At 42.4% G+C, this 23,978-nt stretch overlaps 3 protein-coding genes across 5 annotated transcripts in view; 1 reads left to right on the plus strand and 2 right to left on the minus strand.

The window, feature by feature from the left end:
- The window catches only part of LOC103316081 (flotillin-2), a 125,994-nt gene extending 102,409 nt beyond the window's left edge, over positions 1 to 23,585 (plus strand). The window contains exons 2-8 of the mRNA XM_008207769.4: positions 17,545 to 17,841; positions 17,921 to 18,153; positions 18,239 to 18,358; positions 18,451 to 18,665; positions 18,755 to 18,938; positions 19,021 to 19,167; positions 20,307 to 23,585. Of these exons, the coding sequence (XP_008205991.1) occupies positions 17,545 to 17,841; positions 17,921 to 18,153; positions 18,239 to 18,358; positions 18,451 to 18,665; positions 18,755 to 18,938; positions 19,021 to 19,167; positions 20,307 to 20,336 (1,226 nt within the window). The 3' untranslated portion in view covers positions 20,337 to 23,585. The remainder of the gene's footprint in view (positions 1 to 17,544; positions 17,842 to 17,920; positions 18,154 to 18,238; positions 18,359 to 18,450; positions 18,666 to 18,754; positions 18,939 to 19,020; positions 19,168 to 20,306) is intronic.
- LOC100117838 (glucose dehydrogenase [FAD, quinone]-like) lies at positions 2,521 to 7,054 on the minus strand. The gene is made up of 5 exons (XM_008207768.4): positions 6,008 to 7,054; positions 5,276 to 5,893; positions 4,706 to 4,994; positions 3,909 to 4,118; positions 2,521 to 3,198 (listed from the first exon to the last, which is right to left on the minus strand). Exons 1-5 carry the CDS (start codon positions 6,625 to 6,627, stop codon positions 2,899 to 2,901), a joined length of 2,037 nt encoding a protein of 678 aa, XP_008205990.2. The 5' UTR covers positions 6,628 to 7,054; the 3' UTR covers positions 2,521 to 2,898.
- On the minus strand, positions 7,571 to 16,073 carry LOC100117803 (glucose dehydrogenase [FAD, quinone]). 3 transcript variants are annotated; one of them, XM_001601893.6, is made up of 6 exons: positions 15,425 to 16,073; positions 11,052 to 11,313; positions 10,672 to 10,842; positions 9,834 to 10,291; positions 9,551 to 9,722; positions 7,571 to 9,463 (listed from the first exon to the last, which is right to left on the minus strand). In XM_001601893.6, the coding sequence occupies exons 2-6, from the start codon at positions 11,245 to 11,247 to the stop codon at positions 8,592 to 8,594; spliced, it is 1,869 nt and encodes a 622-aa protein (XP_001601943.1). In that variant the 5' UTR covers positions 11,248 to 11,313; positions 15,425 to 16,073; the 3' UTR covers positions 7,571 to 8,591. The 3 variants fall into 3 exon arrangements, with proteins under 3 accessions (XP_001601943.1, XP_032456689.1, XP_032456688.1); XM_032600798.1 differs by lacking the exon at positions 15,425 to 16,073 and adding an exon at positions 13,581 to 13,803; XM_032600797.1 differs by lacking the exon at positions 15,425 to 16,073 and adding an exon at positions 11,432 to 13,803.
- Positions 23,586 to 23,978: the final 393 nt, after the last annotated feature.

Genomic DNA, 23,978 nt, shown 5'->3' on the forward strand with positions numbered 1-23,978 from the left:
ATGTTCACTCATTGACTAGCCAAATGTGTTAACGATATCTCCTAATATTCAAAGGGTATAGATCGATCAATCAAGATAAGAGTATTTTACGAAGAAGTCCGATCGTGTTATCAGGAATCATCATTCAACTATTTGTTGACCGAGTGACGTGTGCATGTAGAGCAGCGACGCAACAGATTATCGATTACCTTAAAACGACGGCCAATGCTTTGGAATGTACTTCCTTTAACCTTATGGATTGGTTCAATATTAAAATTGTTTTTGCTTCCTCCTAGAGAAAGTTTTGTGATAGTACAATTTTTAGTTTCGCTAAAACTTCATAGAAACATATTTGGAGGTGTTGGGAGTCTGAATCATACGTTTTTAGAATATGTTCGTGCGGATGGCTGTGTGTATGTATGTATACCGTCGTAATTTTGGAACTACGCGACTGATCGTAATAAAATTTAATATTCGGAAAATTGTTGTATGATTCTGACCATTTCATGAAAATTTTTCGAATTTTGAAAAAAACATTTATAGCATAGTGTGGCTAAAATCCGCTGTTAAGTCACGCCTATCTGTGACTAAAGTAGTCCTTTTTTGCACCGTATTTATCACACACGCTACGCTCGTGTGCTAACCTCACGGTGCAAATAAGGACTACTTTAGTCACGAATAGGCGAGACTTGCGGATTTTAGCAGTCTGTGCTATAAAATTTTATACGATACTCTTGACTTAAATGGTTCAGTTTAATACGGCGCTTAGTGCCCTCGCTACGCTCGGGTGCTAACTGCGCCGTGTAAAAAAGAACCATTTAAGTCACACGTATCGTAATGTACTATTTTTGCGGGGCAGTTGAAATTCTCGTATGGGAATTTAACACGGGGAAAATTAACGAAAACCAGGAAAATGCCACTTTTTGTCTGGAGGCGTAATTTAAAAATATGTTTTAATAGAATCGAAGTATTGAAAAAAAGAATTGATTTGAGGGCTGGTGGGTTAAAAATGGTTGCCTAGGTCAAAAGTTGTCCAGGCTTGAAAATGACAAAACATCACCAATTTCTTTTTAAAATCCATATAACTTTTGATCCCAGCAGTTCATTTCGACCACCCGGGGCTCAAATTGTAGCTCTTTTCTTTCTCTTTCGCTTTCAAAATTTAGATAAAATTTTAATGGTTTATCAGCTATATGTATGGCAGTGAAAAAGTTCAAAAAACAGCCATAATTGATGGGATATATATATATATATATATATATATATATATATATATATATATATATATATATATATATATATATATATATATATATATATATATATATATATATATATAGCTGATCGTAAAATGAACATGTTAATCTGATTTTTGAAAGCGAAAGCAGAAGAAAAGAGCTACAATTGGAGCCTTCGATAGTCGAAATTGACCGTTGGGCTCAAAAGTTATAAGGATTTAAAAAAAAAAAGAAAAATCACCGATTTTTGTAAAAAATCCAAGTTTTTATGATTTTTTGCTATTTTCAAGACTGGACAACTTTTACCTAAGCAATTTTTAACTCACCAGCCCTCAAATTGAAGCTCTCTTCTAATACTTCGATCCTATAGTAGTACAAATTTTTGGATTGCGCCTTCATACACTAAGTGGGTAAAGTTGAATCGTGTCTAGTTTTCGTTTATTTTCCCCGCGCCGAAAATTGTTAAACTACATTGATAGAATAATTTTAAGATGTTTTACATTAAAACAATAACGCAACACCGATTAGGAGAAAGCTAAGTGCCAATGAATTGGCAGCGGTTTCAAATTGTTGGAACCTTAAAACTGAATATTATTCGTCATATTCTTGAAACATGAAAGCAGCAAAATATTTTTTAAACTAATATTACATCATCAATTTTCAAATTTGCTTGCAATATCCTACAATTTTTAACGCTCCATATATCGAATGTCCATAAAAAAACACTTTTCAAATTACTTTTTATGCAACATCCACCATAAATTAAATGAAATAATTTTACGTAAAAAGCGTAGCTAGAACCGTGAAGATTTCACTAGTAACTTACAATCCAATTTTCATCACGAATCCCTCGCGAAAAAGAAACAATCTCAATAAAACTCACTTGAGCGTTGGCCGAGCAGTCCCTCTCTCGCGGAAGAGGCGAGCAAAAAATCAGCAGCTAGCGGTGAGCCGTTCAAAGCCGGCAGGGCATGATTTTCGGCGAAAGCCCGATTATACACTAAGCTTCCTACGGAAGCACCGAGATGTAACTGTACACAGTCGATGAGGATCCAACCAAATGTATCGCCAGCCCACTGACTCTCGGCTTTCATATGCGAGAGGCCGCGCGTAAACGATAAAAAAGCTCCCCTCTACTTTCGGCCCGCTATACACACGCACACACGATTTTTTTTTATCCTTCTTCAATTCCGTTTCGTCTTCACTGGTGAGTGTGTGACGTCAAGTGAAGTTCCCCACTAATTCTTATCAGTTTCATTTCTGTATGATTCGATGGTTTCGTCGAGTACAAACTCTCGATTGATTTATGGATTATGGCTTTTCATTTTATTGATTATGCGAGAATGGATCAGGCTTATATGTAAAAAATAATAATAGCACAGCGAATAACAGTGCGATGCCTTGTTCGCCGATATGACTTTCTAACGCGCACGATAATAACAATATTTACAGTGTTACAGCAATAACATTGGAGTACATATTTACACAACGAGTGGGAGATATAATAAAATATATAATTAATTCTCGAGTGTCAGAACGAAACTTATTGTCTGTATAAGTTTTATCCTCGTGCGCGATCATGGCTTAACACACTTTGAATTTCCGCTCCTTGTTTCATCTGGCACTTCTTATGCGCGAATAACCATTAATTTGATTCTCCGCTCATTTCGCAACGAGACTGTTAGCCGTACCAAGCCGACTCCAGCACGCTGTACCTCTGCACCAGAGGATTCAGCGATGCAGTCTTTCTTCTAGCGTAATCCTTGCGGCGCTGTCGGTCGGGCTTCAGTTTCTCACTGGTTCGTCTGCGCCGCGGATGATGATGATGATGCTGCCAGTCCTGCTTGATCATGTCGGCGCCCTTTTCGGCGATCATGATGGTCGGCGCGTTGGTGTTGCCCGTGACGATGTTCGGCATTATCGAGGCATCGATGACCCTCAGACCCGCGATCCCGTGTACGCGTAGCCTCGAGTCCACCACCTGTAAAGAGAATCGAGGCGTTGCAATGGTATCGGCAGTGTAAAACGTTTGAATATTAGTCGTAAACTAAATTGAATTCGCCTGCATTGGCTCGATACAATCATCGCGAATTGACAAGTGCGATTGTTTCAGTCGGATATTGTTAATACGGGAGGTAAAAATAAGCTTTGGGTAAACCAGGTCAGCTGTGACAATAAGAGGTCCAGTTAGCGGGCATTTGAGTTACTGATACTTGCAGAAACGCTGTATGCGCTATTAATTTAATTTAATTAAAATAAAGTTATTGAGTGTTTATTCTTGCATTTGATCATATACGAATAAACATGAATAATTCGCACTTTTCAGTTTCATTCATAAATCTAATCTACTTTTTTTCCTTTTTTGCAGGTGAGTTTCCCGAAAAAGGCATACATTTTGGCAGTGGTACATACTCAATGTAAGTTTATACGTTTAGGTATCAAAGAACAAAGGTAATAATTCAGTCCACTTCACAGAACATATTCCCGACATTTCGTCAAATAAATTAAGTATTCAGCAGAGTGACGTATCGCACGTGCGAGCTTATCGGCACCCGCGTTTCAACGAAAAAAATAATCAGCCCGCCCTCTTTCGGCCCTTGAAATCGCGCAATAGTGAAACCGGCAAAAAAGAAATCCAAAACTGTATCGCCAACGATACGTTAAGAGAGCGAAAAAGGAGGAAATACAAACAGCCATCGGGTCTTGTGCGGGTGCCATTTTGCAAGTGCCGGCCGGGTGGTATATGGTCATTGTGTAATGCCGGGCCTGGCAGCGCAGATACTCGTCGCTCATGAACTCGAGGTGGCTGCACTCCTTGATGACGTTGTCGTTCGGTCGGGCGTTGATCGAGCGCATGGTCGGGCCCTCGCTCAGCTGGTGTACCAGTTTTGCCGCCTCTACCTGTTGGGCGAAGAAGGCATTACGTTGAATCGAACTCTTTCTTCGTTGACGCATGTGTTCGGTTTATCATCATCAATGAACGATCATCATCTTTACAATAACTTAAGCAAATATTAAGCGCCTTACAATTGCGAGCTTTTGTTTGACATGACGTAGGATTATTAATGAGCTTCGAACTGAGAAAACATTCTAATGACATTTTCTATGAATATTTCGCTAAACAAATATTTTAATGTGCGAAGCTATAATACTCGAGTCTGTGAAAAGTTTCTTTTTATCAATGTACAAAGACTCCACGTGTAAAAAGTTTCCACGATTACAATAGTAATTCGAGGCACGTACAAACGTATCAGACGCAAGTTGTCAAATCAAATCGAATCGACTCTACTGTATACAGTAGATTATAAAAACTTAAATATAGATTCTACGTAGAGGAATCGAATTATCTATATGCAAACTGTGACGTCGTACGCTTGCTACTGCGTATTTGTAAATTTAACATCCATCGATCGCATCGAATTCTGCGCACATCGAATTTTAAAGCAAAACAAACATTATTTTAAGAGCCGATGTATATTTATGCGCACCAGTATTTCGAGGTCATAGGGATCGTTGAAGTAATTAGGCACAATCACTGGTGGGTCAGCGGGGTCAGCACTGCGCAGCTTGATGTAACCCCGACTTCGCGGTCTGAGAAGAAGAGGAACCGCCGCGTAGCTGTCCTGGTAGAGAATATCCTCGAACAGCCCAGCAAAGAAGTCGTCGCCGAGGCCACAACCTCGTTTACCGTAGAGTCCACCGTCCGCATTGTCTGCCGCTGATGCGAGGAATAGTTGAACGTCTGGGTAATCGTCCTCTACGGATGCTACGTTATATCTGGATAAAACAAACAAATCTATTATTACTTTTCGTGTGTTTTGAAGAAATTAAAAAATGCATTTTTCTAAGAAAACTAGAATACCTAATTCGTAATTGTATAGTAAAAAGCAAATATTTGATAAAGAATTGATAGAATACAAATAAAATACCATTGGATACCTCTAAAGTATGAAAAAAAAAATCATTGAAAGCAAAAAATGCACATTTAAACTGAAAAAACTGGAAAAAAACCGGTTTAATAAGCTTTGTTATAATAATATACTTAGCCCTAATCATACTTGGTATTGACAAAAGCCATAGCCTCACACTCAGGCACGAGATACAGAGGGCCTGTGCCATTCCTTGTGAAGTCAAAAATCGAGCGAAAGTTCAGCAGTTTGGGAAGCACGAACGAGAACTCCCTCTTTCCATACACATCCCTCGGAGGATCGATCAAGTACGTCAGTCCGCCCATAGCCACGTGATCCTGCAGATTCTGGCCAACTCCAGGCAAGTGCTGTACTACGGGTATCCCCATCTCTTGCAGATGGTGTCCTGGTCCGATTCCCGAGAGCATCAACAGCTGAGGTGATTGAACTGAACCGGCAGCCAGGATGACTTCGCAGTTAGCTTGGACCGAGTACCTTAGCTGGCCTCGACGGAATTTCACGCCATGAGCTCTTTTCGAGTTCTCGTCCACAAGAATCTGCTCAACGAAGCTGCGCGTCGCCACGTGCAGGTTGTCGCGATCGCGACAGGGCCGAAGGAATGCCTTGGAGCTGCTGCAGCGCAGACCGTCGCGCAGAGTGCCCGGGGAGTAAGTGAAACCGGTCTGACGAGCACCGTTCACGTCCACCACGTCGTAGCCCAAATCACGGCCGGCCCTCAGGAAGTACTCCGCTATTGGACTCTGGAACCTGTAGATAGTTTTGAGATTTTTACATCAAGCTTGGATACAGAACGATGAAAATGTAGAGATGCTATCGATCGATATGGCACCTGTAATAAGATAGAAAAGCTCATCTCACTACCTGAACTCTTCGATCGTCAACGGTCCGCCTTCGGCGTGATACGGCGAGTCTCTGAGCTCCTCGATCCTGTTGTCCTCCGACTTCATAAAGTAGGGCAAGATCTCTTCATAACTCCAGCCCTCGTTTCCCAAAGCTGCCCAACTGTCGTAATCCCTCCTGTTCCCTCTGACGTACAACATCGCGTTCAGCACCGAGCTGCCACCCAGCACTTTACCCCTGGGCCAGTTACACCTGCCATCCTTCATAGCCAAGCAGTAGGTGGACGACGGCTCTGACTTAAACTGCCAGTCCATCGAGGTATGCTGAAGCGTAGGAAAGATCATGGGCACGTCGGAGAGAAGGGTCTCATCGCTACCGGCTTCGAGCAGCAGTATCGTCCATTCCGGGTTCTCGGAGAGCCGACTCGCGACGACCGAACCAGCCGATCCCGCCCCGATGACGATGAAATCGTAGCGCGCGAACAACTCCGAAGCGGATCGTGGACGGATCCGATGCTCGCGGTCCACGATGTCTCGGCGCAGTAGGACAATCAGGAAGCGCAGGAAAACGAGAAAGGCCAACTCTGGGCCGTAGGTCAGCGCAGCGATCCGCGCTGCCGAGTACGAACCGATCAGAGACATCAGTGGGTTTTTATTGGATGATTTATGGGGAGTGGTAACAGGGAATGGGGTTTGTCGTAGAATCGAATCACGGCATATCTATCTCGGGTATGCTTTTTCGCTTCTTCAGCAAAATTATTTCATCACTTTGAATTTCATGACAGAATTCCACAAACTATTCAATTTTCCAAAAAATGTAATACAATGACAATCGCTGCACTCTTAATTTTAAATCCAATATTTAAAACATTCTATTCATAATCACAAAAATTGCCACTTCACTTCGTTGTGCAAAAAGCATAATTTAAAAAAGTCCCAACATCGATCGAATAAAAAAGTGTACACGACTATTTACACAATTTACAACTGATACATCCCGGCCGAATTCGCAGAAACGCGGAACATCGCACTACCAAGCGGTCACTAAACGGATATCTGTGCAAGCGGTGTCTTCGAGGCACGTGGCCTCGCCGTCCACGCACCAAAGTGGTTGCGAAGTCAGCTGTTTTTGCGTCGTCTTCGCTTTGTTTTGATGACATAACGTTCAGGAAGTAGCGATGAATGAACGTAAACGCATAACATACGCATGCATCGTTCGGTCGGGAGTCTCTATCTTCTAAATATTTTATTTATTTGACTCTAATTATAATACTCGTGAATAATTATGAATTAAGAATTAAACATTTCAATTTTTAAAATGTTACCATAAAGTTTAAAAGTATGCTCTTTTTGAAATAGAAATCCCCCAAAACCTGAAGACTCATCGAAGTTCAATCAATTATAACAATTATTTAGAATTTTTGAACCTATCAAAGAAAAACGCGGAACATAAGCGAATTTCGCAATCCTCGACATTTCTGCAAACATTGATACACCTGGCGAACCTGCGCATATTTTGGCAACTGACGCATTATGGATCAAAACAGGAAATGTTGAAGTAAACCGGCAGTAAATAATAATCTAATACTTTCCCTCGTGTAATTTAATGATAAAGAGAAATATTTTTACATTCGTAACACGCATTTTTTATACAGAGGTACATTCGTAATGTTTTTTAAAGATGAGTCTAAGGATTCGTCGTCGTAACATTACTTACTCCTTTATCTCTTATCAAAACTGGAACATACTGCCTTACATAATATATTTTTTCAAATTTATTTATTTTTCTTACTCATATACAATTACGCATATAAACTATAACAGTCGCTTAAAAAAAGGCTCAATAATTTACAATCTCTTATGCACTAAAATTACCTACGATTTATTTACAATCTAAAAAGTAACGAGTATACGAATACTTGTAAAGTTTAGCTCATTTGCTTCGGGAACCCCGCGGCTCTCTTATTGACGCACCTCTTCGCAGTTTGTCGTATGTAAATATGTACAGTTTTCGTCACCTTCAGGCGAGAGAACGTTTTCGACCTACAGCTGCGAGTCAAAAATTTTGCGCAGAAGACACAATTTCATCTACGTTTTGCCGAAAGCAAATCGAGAAAAATTTAATATACAGTTTGAGTTATCTGCTCTTTTTAGCTTTTGCGCTGTATCACATAGTCATGGCTCTGCGGCTATTATAAAAAATATCAAAGATTTTTAAAGGTAATCCTATTGTAACACCTTTTACATTTTGAATAGGGATTAAGTACTTGTCTAGACTCGGCTCAGGCTTAAAAAATTATTTCAAGACGTCAGTAATACATAACCGTGGCTACGCAGCACACTCAATCACTCCCTCAATTCTTTTCAGAAGCATCGCTGGCTACTTATAAATAAACATTCACGCGGTCTGCCTCATATACGGTTATTTACATCCCCTACTCTACCAAAGTAGAAGGAAAAACAGTTTCACTTCGTGCAAAAAAATGTAAATTCCTGTTATTTCTATAAGGATTTTGAACTTTTTGATTCGACCATGCTCGTATGGAGATACGAACCCTGCATTGACTTCTAGCACTTTCACGAGACAAAATCTCGACAAGCCCCCTCTAACCAACGTTTCTCTTCTTCAACCAGTACTCTTTGATCATATCCGAGCCCTTTTCTCCAATCATCATAGTCGGCGCGTTGGTGTTACCGCTGATCTGATTAGGCATGATGGAAGCATCGATGACCCTCAGTCCGGATAGTCCGTAGACCTTCAACTGGGGATCCACCACAGCCTCGGGATCCCAGTAAGGTCCCATTTTGCAAGTTCCAACCGGATGGTAGACGGTTGCCGAGTAGTGCCTGATCATGCACTCCCAGTAGGGATCCGTGTACATCTGCAGGTGCGCGCATCCCAGGTAGGGTTTAGAATTCAGTTCACTGCCGAACTTCCTGAAAGCTGGTGTCCTGCTCAGAGCGATCGCGATCTTCACAGCCTCGACCAAGACCGCGAGATCCTGAGGGTCCTTGAAGTAATTCGGATAGATGAGCGGATGGTCGAATGGGTTCTTGGAGCGAAGCTTGATGAGTCCCTTGCTCTTGGGTCTGAGCAACATAGGCAGAACGCTCCAGACGTCCCGGTTGCTAATGTGTCCGAAGACGGCGTCGTAGAAACGCTTGGTTAGACCGTGGATCTTGCGAATCTGACGGCCACCGTCGGAATTGGTCGAGCCCGAGATGAAGTGTAGCTCGACGTCCGGGAAGTCCTCGGTTGCGTTAGCGAATTTGGTGTTGACGAAGGCCAGACCCTCGACACCACCCAAAACCGTCAGCGGGCCCGTTCCGAAGACCGCGTACTGCATCACGGCGTTCACGCTGTGCAGTCGATTCTCCACCATCGAGACCTCCTGATTCACCATGAACGTCAGTCCGCCCACGGCCACGTGGTCCTGCATGTTCTCACCAACGCGCAGGTTCTGGATCACTGGGATTCCTGTACAACGAAATGTAAAAGCTCGTGAGTTACCGTGGTAGTGAAAGTTGTGAATGTATGCAAAAAGCGTGAGTATTTACTGCATACCTAATTGCTGAAGATGCTCCTGCGGCCCAACTCCGGAGAGCATGAGAATCTGCGGAGAGTTAATGGATCCTCCGGACAGGATGATTTCCTTTTTGGCACGAATGCGGTAGATCTGCTCGTCGCGCATAAACTCGACGCCGTAAGCGCGCTTGCTCGCCGGATCGATCAGCACCTGCAAGTAACGACTTACGCTTTAATTTCTGCTACTACGAGCTAACATTCTTTAACAAGATCTCACGACAGAACGACTTTTATAATTTGATCGTGCCGAAGGGCGGCCTACCTTGGTGACGTGCGAGTTCATAGCGATGTGCAGATTCTTCCTGAGCCTCGCAGGTCTCAAGAAAGCCTTAGCGCTAGAGCACCTGCTGCCTCTGCGAATCGTTCCCTGGGCGATCATAAATCCAGTCTGATGCTCGCCATTGATGTCTCTGTTCTCGTAGCCCATCTGCTGCCCGGCCTTGACGAAAGCCGCCGCGAGTGGCGTGTGCCAGGGCGCTTCCTGGACGGTCAAGTAACCACCAGTGCTGTGGTATGGAGTACGCGCCAAGTAGGGATTCTGGTTGTCCTCGGACTTTTTGAAGTAGCGCAGAGCCTCGGCCGAATTCCAACCGACGTTGCCCTGCTGCTCCCAGATGTCATAGTCTTTCTTGTTACCGCGCAAGTACAGCATGTAGTTCAGCACTGAGCTACCGCCTATGACCTTGCCTCGGGGCCAGTTGCAGCGACCGTCTTCCATGGCTGAGGAGAGAGAACAAATTACGATTAGAAGAGTTTTCGAATCGTGGAAATGGCGAAAGCTACGGATACTATACACCGTTGTTAGGAGTGTTACTATTTTTTAATTTCGGCGATTTGATCTATAATTTTCACAAGGAAGGTTGCGGAAGTTGATAATTATTTGATTGCAATTTCTGAATACTTTAATGCTTAGATAAAGTTAAGATAGTTTTTTGCATTTTGGTGATGTGAATACATTCGTCTGTTAAAAATTGCCATACGCAAAACCACAAGATCACGTCGAATAAATTTTCTTTCTTTGCATTCGGAGATGGTAAAAAGTGGTCTGCAGTAAAAAAGGAAATAGGATGATGATACACAATGACGATGAGGATGCTTACCCAAGCAAGAGTCGCCTTGCGGTTCGGTTTTATACATCCAATCGAGTTTACTCAATTGAAGATATCCCGCAAGAAGCGGCACGTCGGATATTTCAGTCTCGTCGCCCCCTGCCTCTAGGAGCAGGACGTTCCAATTTTCCACCTCACTCAGCCGACTTGCCACCACCGCTCCTGTAAACCATCCGAATCACCTTAGATCGCGAGTAAAAACTCATCCGCTTTTTGCCTAAAAAATACTACGTCCTGCTAATTGCTTCTCGGTGACTGGTTGAATTTTCACTACGAGTTAGTCGTTGAATTTACAAAAAATGCCAGTTGATGCGTTACGTTCGACATCATTGCTAGAATTTAATTCGGATAAGAAACCGACGAAAACGTACCTGCCGAGCCCGCCCCCACGACTATAAAGTCATAGGAGGGCATCAGTAGTTCCGACGGCACGTCTATCGGTCTGGACTCGGGATCCATGACCTCGTACTGGAAGTAGACGATGGCCGCGGCCAGGGTCGGGAAGAACCAGGACAGGCTTCCGGTCGCCGAACTCGCGGCTGACGTCAGTAGGTTCTGGATATCCATGTTGGCGTCTCGCCGGGACTATGCAATTCTCACCACCAATGTAGACTTTTCTTGCCAGCGAAGAAACTGCAATTCACAAAACAATCGCGAAAACTAATTAAAAAACGCTTTAATAAAAAAAAGAACTACACGAAAATTAAAAGAATTCGCTGTTTATGAAAGCGAACATCAAGTCCAGTCGTACCGAGGTAAGATCACAGCTAATCACAGAGGCACTCGACGCGCGAGTGCTCGAGTATCGGTGTATTCGAGGTGTCCCTATCGACTGAGCCGTTCCCTGTGACTTTTACCGGGGTCGTCTTCGGAAGAAGCTACGGCAGTGGCGGCAGCCTCCCGCGGTGGGGGAGGAAAAGAAGCTTTCTTCGCGGTCAGGCTTATTTCGTATTCCGGAGGCTTCGATGGCTCTCTGGCCCGCGGCGAGACATACGCGTAATCGTCGGCCGACGACTAATTGCCGAGATCGTTTTCGGTGGAAAAATTTTGACGCGGAATTTTTTCATTCACCTCGACACGTGCATACCAGATCGTTCAACTGTTGCACGAGATGCGCGAGATATTTGTGAAATTCGTGAGAGACGAGTTGATTATATTCGTTTTTTCGAAGAAGCCGTTATTCATTTCTGATACGTAGGTTTGAAAATAGCAGAATCTTTGCGAAAAATTGATGTCAATGTTGCAGTTTTAAATTTCATTCACGGAGAAATTAAAGTAATCAAAAATTATTTTGTCAAATGTTTAGCATAATTTATGATATATTATAACGTAATTGATTAATCGAGCGAATAACAACGTCGTAACACGTTTTAATCGGGCAACGAATTGAATTGTTTATCACAAAATGATAGTCCAGCGCCACGAACGACGTCACCCTGAACCTCCACCCACCAAAGGCAGCCAAGTAATCATCGATTCACAACGACGTTTTTCCCGTTGCGAAATCCGCGGCTGCTGCAGACTGCCTGATGCAACGTCAGTTTCCCCGAAAAAAAAGAAAGGAAATCAAAGGCGGGAAAAAAACGTACGCGGAATATCCATAAGCTCTGCACACGCGCATATGCCGGCTTTCCGCGAGCAAGACGTGCTTTTGAAACATCCTGGCGAGCAGCCGCCGAGGTTGTTACTTAATCCTTGCTGAAGCCGTCCGGACGGTTTCACATTTTTTATTTTCGCCCGTCCCGACGCGAATGCCGTGCACGTCTGCGTCGAGGATGTGGACGCGTGTACACGGACACGTATGTCAGGTGCGAGGTCGGACTGGTATTGGCTGTAGGGATCGATAGGCGATCGATTTTCCCCGGTATTGGCCAATTCGATTTTTCGGTGGTCGTGTTAGCTTGAGCGTGAGTGCTTTTTTCTATCGAGGAAAGTTATGATTCGTACGGTAAATTGCAATGTTCGTTGTACGAATTCTGTTTACTAGATTTTTCATGTTTTTAACGAGATATTTATAGTTAATCCGAGTAAAGAACAAACTGATAATCGAACTGATAATAATCCTTTATTTTAATACATCAAAAGCAATAATTAGATGAACTCGAATGCATCCTTCAGTAAACTGCATATAAACTGCGTGTCGCTAACACGCATCAAACATTACGTCATGAAAAGTATCACAACACAGCTCGCTTCACCGAAACCGTGATCAAACTTGAACTACTTTTGTAATTGAGTATAAATGCGCGCGCACGTCGACTTCATTACGGACACCGACGGAGGCAATTACGAAATTCGAATCGACGTGCATTTCGGTCGATCGATTTGGTGAAAACACATTGTCTAATCGAGAAGAGCACCGGCGAACGGCTTTATAGCCAATGCATAGAAAAATAAATGGGCGCGTGTCGAGGTTAGAAAGACCGAGGCTATTCTTTCATTGGCATTCGTGTACCGTCTGAGGTCCTGCGATTGGAATCTGCTTTGCACATCGGACAATCGCGCAGCATTTGGTTACAAGGCTTCTACGTGGATTTATTATCATTTTGATGGACAAAAATTATGCTTACAGTTCAAGAGCATAGCATAAGCGACCGTAGCAAGGTTATACGTCGAACAATTCGAAGTGTTGCAGTGGCCGCAAGGAATAAGCCGCGGATAATAAGCGACGAAGACGAAAGAGGAGAAATTGATAGATGTTTACTAGCAGAAAATGACAATCCACGGGCCGGTAAAATTCTGGGCCAGCCAGCCGCACGATTCAGGGTTTCTGTGCCGTAAGACGATCTCGATCGTTGCGGCTTCCGCACGGTGTACTTTCGACTGTTCTCGCTTCCACAAAAACACCGAGCAAACGATCTCGCACTTGTTGAAAAAGTTGTATCGACAATTCAATTTACCTCCTTGTGCACACAACGAACACGTGTCACGAAAGCACCGGGCGGAAAACGAACGAATCTTCGAAAATCACTGTCACCCTTGGCACTGATGCGTTTTCACGTCGAGGAGAAGCTTCTGGATCGCGCGGAGAAAGGCAATTTCACTCGGCGAATCGCGAGCAACTATATACGTCTGCAACAGCAGCAGCCCGCGGAGGATCTGGCCGTGACCTTGTGCGCTACGTCGTCGGCGACTATAGCGCACGGCGCTCTCTTCCTGGCCGTAGGAAGGAGGGGAAGACACTCGACAGCCGGTCAACGGACCATGAGGTCGGGAACAGGTTCGTCGGCGCGAGCGCGCGCACTTTCCACACGAGTCGGATCGGGCGTGTAGCATAACGGTCCCTCCTGACTCTATAATACTCGCGTACTCCCTCTTCCGCCCGGACAGCTGGGTCTGCTTTATATACTCGTACCGCGGAGACGTTCCAAGTTTGTACGTTTATAATCGCGCTGTAAAATCCTCGTTTCCACTCGCACTCGGCGACTGATTGGCAGTCAGTCGTACTTTTCACGTAACGAGTCTTTCGTTTCCACGATGATTTTCCACCAGAGAAACGGTCATCTCAGAGCTGAGCATCGAAAGTCGCTATTTACAATTTAAGAATTGTTGTCGACCACACGCTAATAAATATGTATATGCACACGCGCGAAAGTGTTTGCACGTCGTTTCCTTTTCCTCCGCGAAGTCAATGCCGCTCTTTCTTTGCACAATCATCAGCCATACCGCGGACTCATCGTTCGTTTCTATACGGATGAATCATGTACACTGTAATTTTATTCAGAGAGGAGTAACGTTTACGGTCCGCGAGACAAGATGAAGCTCAAAACTGCAAGCAGACTTTACTCTCGACTTCCGACATCGAAGCTTCTGGAGGCTCTCGCGCGGGTGCACTTAAGGAGGTTCATCTGATTTAGAAATAACAAACGGATTCGGGGGAAAAAATTCACACACGCAGATATGTCTAAATAAAAAGCTTATGCAAAATTTTGAGTCATTTGGATACCTTTAAGACGAGATATTAATAAAAGTATTTTTTTCATTTTTACACGGAGTCTTATGGAGAATCACATTTTCCATGTTTTAATTTGCAAATAATTATTGAATTAACAAACCGTTTCTGTTGCGATTTTCGTATGAGAAAACCAATATTTGATGAATTCAAATTGATTTTGAAAACGATTGATGGGTACTATTATACTCTATGCATAATAATTAATTGGCCTAATAAAAAATATGTGCACTTAACCTCAAAAACGGAGTCAAGTGTCGTCTGTATTAAATTTGTTTGTCACATAAAGAGTTCGATTTCTTTATCTAAAATCATTATTGGTTATAAATTAGCTTTTCATAAGTCCTAAATAAATTATGTCTCTAATTGTAACAAAAGGAAATAAGAATTTATAAAAATTATCCTCTGATTGACTAGCGACGTACCAGATGAACCTCCTTAACGATGCAGTGTGCCGGTGTCGAGTTTTCGAGAAGCCCCGAGTCGCTAATGACAACAATGAAATTTCCCGCTTGCACCTACTTTCCCACGATTCAGAAAACCCACGAGTGACACCTATATCCAGCATAATACCAGAGCAGCTCTTAATCGTCGTTACGTTATATGTACCTCTACCTATAGCGGTTTTCGAGTCAGAAGCAACACTCGCGAGCACCGCGTACATTATACATCAGCGTTCGAACTTCCAACGTACGCAACGGTAAAAGTGCTCTCCTCTCGGACGCGTTACGCAATTGGAAACAACAACTCGCCGGCCGAGCGAACAGAGCTTAAGTGTATTAAAATTCTGACCTGTCAGAAGATGTCGCAGCAGCGGAGAAGAAGACGGCAGCAGACGTGCCTCGCTTTCGGTATGGCAGTGTCGACTCGAGGAATCGTAGAGCTTCTATAAGACAGCTCGCAATGAATCGCGGGAGGCGCGAAATCAGGGGAGCCGATCGAACATCGCGCACGACTCGACAGATACCTCACGTCTATCTTCTCGATGTTACGATTGCACACACTTTGATTGCCGGGCGTTGCACGCTGAGTGTAACTTTCGGGAGCGCGATTGACGAATTCGAGCGATAGGCTCGCGGGATAATCGCGGCGATGAGGATAATTCTTCGAGCATGCAATTTTATTGCGCTGTTGTTGAATTTTTGCTCATTGTCATCTTTGGTATACCGATAAGTTTGCAGGAGATTAATGGCTGAATGGAAATATAGAGAAAGACTTGAAGGTAATTCAATTAAATTGTATATGCGATACGCGCTCGGTCGTTATAGCTGTTGTAATGCCGTTAAAAAACAGTTTTAGGACTCATAAAAGCGCTGAACGCTATTATTCAGCCAGGAAACTCACGAATAAATAGTACATTGATAATTCCTTCATAGTCAAACTCGTCTCGCCTTATCAGTGAATGGCCGCAAATATTGCTTCTAATTGAATACCTCAAAAAAAAACGCACATCAGATAGTGCATCTGTAACGTAAGCGACTCCCTGAAGCATACCCACGAAGTCATACCGAACCGGTTCCGCGCAGTCATTGACATCATCGAGCGATTATCTCAGCGGATCAACACGCGTAATCCAACGCGACGCCACGGCCAAATATTTCCAGAAGCTGTTCCTTACGGTATTCGAATTTCGATCGAACGTATCATTATCCCGACAATACGAGCGTTTAAAAAAGAAGCGCCGCATGTGTCAACGCACACGACCAAGGCTTACGGTATACAGCTCGCGCCGACCTACTTGGATGATGCGTAAGTATGTATACAAGATGTACCGCGCGCACGAACTGTTTGCACCGACATCGTTACGGGAATACGAAAAGTTTTTCTGGATCTTCAGCCGCGCGGCTAACGGCTATTTGTCTTCTTTTTTGCGAGAATGTAAAAAGAAGAATTGAACGCTCGGATTACGGCACGGCCGGAGCGAACGGATCGAGTATTTTTATGTGTATACTTTTGCGTGCGTATACGTGGATACTTCGACGGAAGCACCGGTCGATATGTTTGCGGAGGAAGCGCGCGCTATGTCAGGGTTAAGAAAGAGCGCGATGAAGAATGCGCGGCATACATACATAGGGTATACTCGGCACGTAAACGTATATGAATGAACGAGTCGGGAAACCGAGTGCGGCGTTGCGAAAAGGCTTATTTTTATTTTCGTGTATCGCGCGCGTGTCAGCGTCGGGAACTCATGGCTACTTTCTTTTACCGACAGCACAAAAGAGAAAAAGACCGAAAATCGATCTCGAGCCGTCATACAACCGAGCGATTGCAACATCATTGCGCCGTCTATTATAGCGCGGCGCGATTTCCCCGAAGACAATACCATCGCAGTTCCCGTCGAGATGCGATAGAAAAAGTCCGCGGAGCAGCAGTTAACGCACGCGATTTCTTCCGGCTGATTTTGCGAGCCGCTCGACGTGTTCCTTGTTCATTACTCCGAGCGTAGCCGCTACTCAGTGAAAACGTAAGTAATACTTGCGGGAGTTCGACATACTCTCTTGGCGTGTGTACCTGTTGCGCGTCACGTACGCGCCGCAGCTATGTATTGAGCTCCTATTCTTAACGAGCGTTTTTAATTGTCATTAACGAGGTTCGCGCTCGCAGCGTTGTCTCGTTTGGAATGCATTTTTCGTGGGGGAGGGGACAGCAGCACGTGGGGCAGATGCGATTTTCGATTTCGAGCGTTGCGGCGATGATTCCGGTTTTCTATTCGAAATCGAAAGCAGAAGTGCTGAAGGCCTTTCGAAATCCCCGCCGACGATGGGCTGATCAATTATTTCGGGCAGGTGTCCGAGGGTTGACACGTTGGGAATAATCGGGATTGCGAGATCATTTTCTTGAACGTATACCATTGTCTCTGCGCGTTTCTGTTGTCAAACAACAAGTACTAAAGCATCGTTTGAAATTTTCAGGAGGATGTTGCGGCTCGATGAAGAAGCGCACGATCGTAGGTGGCTACGCCTTCACCTGGTGGTTCGTCACGGACGTCCAGCGGCTCTCGCTGGAGGTGATGACGCTGAACCCGGTGTGCGAGAGCGTCGAGACGGCCCAGGGTGTGCCGCTGACCGTGACCGGAGTCGCCCAGTGCAAGATCATGAAGGCCGACGAGCTGCTCAGCACCGCCAGCGAGCAGTTCCTCGGCAAGAACGTCCACGAGATCAAGTCGACCATTCTGTCGACCCTCGAGGGACACCTGCGTGCCATTCTTGGTCAGTATTACTTACCCACACAATTCTCCGTTCGAATGATCCGCAATGTTGTGAAAATCAACCGAATTTCCGAACGCAGGAACCCTCTCGGTGGAGGAGGTTTACAAGGACAGGGACCAGTTCGCGGCGCTGGTGCGCGAGGTCGCCGCGCCGGACGTAGGCCGCATGGGTATCGAGATCCTCTCGTTCACCATCAAGGACGTCTACGACGACGTGCAGTACCTGGCGTCGCTCGGCAAGGCCCAGACTGCGGCGGTCAAGAGGGACGCCGACGTCGGTGTGGCCGAGGCTAACCGAGACGCCGGCATCAGGGTGAGTCTTCGATCGACGACTGCTTCGACTTTTCCTCTAACGTCCTCGGGTATAAGCTATAATAATCGTTCGCTCTGTCGCGCAGGAAGCCGAGTGCGAGAAGGCGGCGATGGACATCAAGTACAACACGGACACGAAGATCGAGGACAACGCTCGACTGTACCAGCTGCAGAAGGCCAACTTCGACCAGGAGGTCAACACGGCGGTAAGCGATTTATCTTTTCCGGACGATGCCAGCTCTAATTAATTAGTCCTGATTGAATTCAGAGAAAAATAATCGTAAAAATAATCCCACAGAAAGCAGAGGCGCAGCTGGCCTACGAGCTGCAGGCGGCCAAGATCCGGCAGAGAATACGAAACGAGGAGATCCAGATCGAGGTGGTGGAGCGACGCAAGCAGATCGAGGTCGAGGACCAGGAGGTGCGCAGGAAGGAGCACGAGCTTCAGAGCACCGTCAGGCTGCCCGCCGAGGCCGAGAGCTACAGGATCGGCAAGGTGTCCGAGGGTAAAAGGTCAGCTCGGTCACGCATACGCATACCTTATTGCAATACGCGAAGCGCTGCGGCGAATGCTTTGCTCACGCGCGAGCTTGTGATTTCAGGGCGCAAACCGTGGAGGCTGCCAAGGCCGAGGCCGATCGCATCAGACTCATCGGAGAGGCCGAGGCTCAGGCGCTCAAGTCGATCGGTGTAGCTGAAGCCGACCGCATGACGATGAAGGCCGCTGTCTACAAGAAGTACGGAGAGGCTGCCATTCTCAACCTCGTCCTCAACGCGATGCCCAAGGTCAGAATCTTTTTTTACTTATTTAATATAAATCAAACGATTCACAGGCAAACTAACGATCGTCCCCTTTTTCGCACCGCAGATCGCAGCGGAAGTTGCTGCACCACTGGCCAGGACGGAGGAGATCGTGCTGCTGGGAGGAAGCGACGTGACGAGCGGCGAGATAACCCGCCTCGTCGGCCAGGTTCCACCGGCAGTCCAGGCCCTCACCGGCGTCGACCTCTCGAAAGTAAGACTCAAGAAAAAAACGCCCGAGCCCGTTAAGAAATAAACGTAGACGGACTTCATTCATGTCGACTGGGGAACACGCACGCCTGCTTCTTAACGCATATGCCACGCATTCATATACGCATTAGACGCATATACGTATATTTACATGTGTAATCTGGCGCAGTTGGAAATAATGGTCGGGAAAAGCTGCTCTGTCGAGCTGTCGGGATTTCGTGTAATTTTTCGATTCGCTGCATGGTCAATTAATTGTAAATTTATTACGATCGGACGTGTTACTGCGCTTTGACGAGTATTGATGATTTAGAATAAAATATGCAGGTATATGAAAACGATATATGAGTACGTTACGAATGCTGAAATTATTTCCAACTGTGCACAAACTAATCGTTGCACTGAGCACTTCACGCTTCTACTAACGCATACGTACGAATGTTGTGACTATCGTTTGTGAACATACGCTTCGCACTGGCAGAACTAACCACTAACGCTTGACAATGACAAATCGACTTTTTTCCCAAGGAAAAATACGATTTTATTTCGCTTGCAAAAAGAAAGTATGGTACTTCCAAGAGTTTCTCTTTGGATAATTTAAGGACCCTGCACCGTTATAGTAATGTAAAATGATGATAATCGTTATAAAGTGTTTGCACATCTATTCTAAGAATACCATACTCTCGAATAACTACTAATGATCAGTATTGCAATCTCTGTGCAAGAACTAAAAATATTTTTCTAATCATCTTTCATGTAGGCAAATTTTTAACATAGTTAGTTTTCTAAGTAATATACATAGATTTCAAACACCACACTTGACGAAATGAGAAGTCGTTTGTCGTAGATGTTTGCAATAGAGCTTCGAATCGCTCACGGTCACAAAGCATTCACTCGAAAATTGTGATTATGGAGATTTCTCCAAAGCGATCTCGAATGCAACTCTTGATGTTGACATGCTCGCTTCTTTTCGTACATCAACCTCTTGGTCATTTGGAATTTCTGTACACACTGTATTAGGAAAATATGAAGGAAGAATTCTCTTCTCTCTTTATCTACGTCTCTATTTATATTTCTATTCATAGAAAATATTCAAAATTAATTATTATTAATAGCAATATCCTAAACGAACCGATGTATTTGTAGGTGCTTGGAAAGATTCCGGGCGCCAAGTAATTACAGCGAGAGCGCGGCAAATGACGGGCAGCGACGACATAGAGCCACTACTACTACTACACTGACGAGTCGTCGGATTGAGGGAGAGACTGGCTGACGATTAAAATTGACCACAAACTACGAACGATCCCTCTATATCTGCCTATTTTCTCTCTCGCTAATAAATGTCTAGCACACTACAAAGAGTCTCAAGCTATACAGTCGCGCGTTTTATCTGTGTGTTGTTGCGAAGCGAGAGAGAAGGAAACGCGCATCTATATGCACGTGTGCTTAGTGCGGCGTTTCTCCGACGAAGAAAAGGAAAGCATGACAAAAAAAGAAGAATTAAGGAATGTTGATTCAGAGAGCACATTAAGAAAATAAAAACCTGGCCTTAGTCGTTGAAAATAAAAAATTAATTTTGCGTTTTAGTGTTTTCGTGATCCACAAGCAGCTTTCTCGATTCGCTCACTGTTTGAGTAAAATACTTTTTTACTGAAAAATCGATGAAAAACTAACTTTGTTACATGTATAACGTTTTCTCGTTATCGTGCAAGTGGATAATGCCGGACTTAATTATCAAGTCTTTTAAACATTAAAAAAAGGGATTCGATCGTGACGACACACAAGCCTATCTATCAGCCTCTCTTGATTAATCAAAGAAACAGCACCTGTTACCTCTTTGCCACAATATTTATACCTCCATAGTTAGGTGACTTTTGTTTTTGTTCCCCTTTATCTTTCTCTCTAACTTTTGAGAAATTGTAATACTTCGACAGCGCAAACATGTAAATTGACTGTTATTGAGCTCGAAAGTATTAAATCGTCTCTACGAAAAATGGCATAGACAATGCATTTTTTTTTCTAAATTTGAATGAAAAAGTTTTAATTAAACGCATACAGCGCAAAAGAGTAAGTCAGCCAATACCTAGAACTTCGGCTTAAAATAAATATTTGCATTCACTGCTTTTTTTAATATTTTGAAGATTTATTAGTAATTATTTTTCAAATAGTTTCTTCTAATGTTAGAATGTCAAATAATTCCAAAACATGATGTTACGTAACTAAATACACATCTATCTCGAATAATCTTATAATAAAATTACATTTTTTGTACAAAAATGTATAGTTTTAAAAATGTGATTGATTTTACGTACAAATTTTTATGGATGAATATTTATATACTGTAAAAAATGCATTCAAATGCATATTTTTTACATTTATTTACATATATTTTACTAATTCCACAATAAAAATCACTGCCCTATATATACTCGATATGTAAGGACACTGCCTTCGTAGTAGACGAGTTAAGCGCAGCTCGATGACAGTCATTAGTGCGTGTCTAAATCTGGTATAATGCCATTTACGAATTAAAGTGATCAATGATCTCGATAATAAAAACAGTTGAATAAGAAGAGCTTGTCAAAATTATAAGACCGTTTATTTTTGCGATTGGAAAAATGCAATTTTCTCAATCGAGCTGTGTTCATCGTAAGTAGAAAATTTCTCATAGCGAGCGCTCTTCATAAAACAAATAAAATGTGTAAATATTAAATTAGTACGGCAAATCGACCGAGCTTTTATCCGTCTTACAAACAAATAGTTCAAATTTTTTTCAAAGACCTCTATGGATCGTTAAGCATTGAGAAACTCCATCCCTTTAATTAATTTTCTGGTTACAAAAGCAATGTATTATGCAGATAAAAAAAGAACTCAATAGCATACACGCAAGCAAATTTAATTAATATAAGAGAAAAACGTATTCTACTATACAAATGTATAAAGTTAAAAAAGTTCATATTTTCTCCTTTCCTGAGATAGATTATTGAAACGAGAGATTAAAAGTAAAAAATACAAAAGTCAATGAAATTGTGTAAGAGAAACAAAACCATACGATACATTTATTGCTATGAATCTATTATAATACCAAATTTTGATTTCATATATTTTTACATAAGGATGTGTTTTTAAAATAAATAATTTTGAATAGTAACTCTTCGTTGATAAAGTAAAACGAACTCAAAGTGAAACATTACGAACTTCTGTTTTGTGCATCTTCGAACGAATTATGGTGGTGTTGTGTGCGTTCATTTTATATTTTTATTTTTTCTCTCTGTAATACATAAACATATGCATATACTTTTATTAATTATACACTTTTTGTAATAATTATTATCGTTAGGATAACTGATTCATCTTTTGTGGATATTTGTAATAATTGTTAGCAAAGTTAAGTTTAATATTTACACGACCTTAGCGTCCCTGAAGCTGCAACTTTATGTATGTTTAAATAGCAAAGATTTCAACCGGATATAAAAGCTTTGATTTGGCAAGCAACGCTTAGGGATGTTAAGTAATGGAAAAATGGATACTCTTTGTCTACTTATTCGTGCGAAAAGAGAGGAATATTTAAGATTTAGATATTTTTTGCTTGAATTATTAACACTTGCCTTTTGAGATGAAAAAATGTATGAAAATTTTAAGAAAAAAAAATGTATGAAATTCTAATGTGAGCGCTGGCAAGATAAAGCAAGTATAGATCATCAATTATTGAAGTTTTGTCTAAAATTTAGACGTTTTTTAACATTTTCTTTGATGAATTAATTGACGAATTGAATTTTTGTAACTTTTACACCAATGAAAAGTACAGTAATAATCATAGAGCCTAATTTTCTTCTAAGGCTGATTGAGTCTATACAGTTTGCTCGTTTTACAAAGCGTGTCCATTTTATATATACGATTTGATGATTGTAAAAAAGGATACCTTAATCCAGTAAAAATCACCGCAATGTGAATGGACTTATGCACCATATTCATATGTTTGATTATTAGTTGGAAAAAAATATTCGTTGACGACGGCCACTGATCCGAAGAAAATATATGTGTACATTTAATAATTTTTCGTGATCATCAGAATGAATAATTATAACTTACAGGCGTATGCAATCTCTGTGTTCCTGCAGCGCGCAAATTTTACGGCTACGATTTCATTAATGATGATTTTCTCTTGTTTGTCTATTTTATACTCTTGTAAATAAATACGACCAGACTCACTCTCGTGTATATGTGTGTAAGTCAAGCACGGGACAGAATGTAGTGGCGTTTCTTATGATGTACGGGCAGAGCTCTCTTAGCATTAACATAATTACAACTTGAGATCCCTCATCGCATCAATTCACACAATTTTAAATACACCCACACTTTTAAAGTACATACATATATTTTTTTAAAGTAATAACTTTATGCAAATATATTGTTTTCATTTTATTTTTGTTTATTTACATTTTTTTCATTTACTTTTTAACTATTAAAAAGTATTTTATTATTTAGTTACCTACGTTTAAGCTCTTGAATTATAACTAGCTTCTTTTTTATTTTTCTCTAAAGATTTTGTTATATTATTTTATGAGTATTCCTCAGTACGAGCAGAACCATAATCTATATGCCAGTTGTTTGTGCCAATGCATCATTATATCTGTGCATGTCAAGTTTCAAGCATTTTTTGTTCTTAGTCATAAGAAAAAGAAAGCTTTTTAATCATATTTACCCGTAAAAACTCAAATTCTGAAAAATATTTCAATTTAATGAGCTAATTAACAAAAACGATTCTTTGACAAAACGTGTTAAATGTATAAAAGAAATTATTGTTTTCATACAAGG

The sequence above is a fragment of the Nasonia vitripennis genome, chromosome 5 (assembly GCF_009193385.2).
Source record: "Nasonia vitripennis strain AsymCx chromosome 5, Nvit_psr_1.1, whole genome shotgun sequence".
NCBI classification, from domain to species: Eukaryota; Metazoa; Arthropoda; class Insecta; order Hymenoptera; family Pteromalidae; genus Nasonia; species Nasonia vitripennis.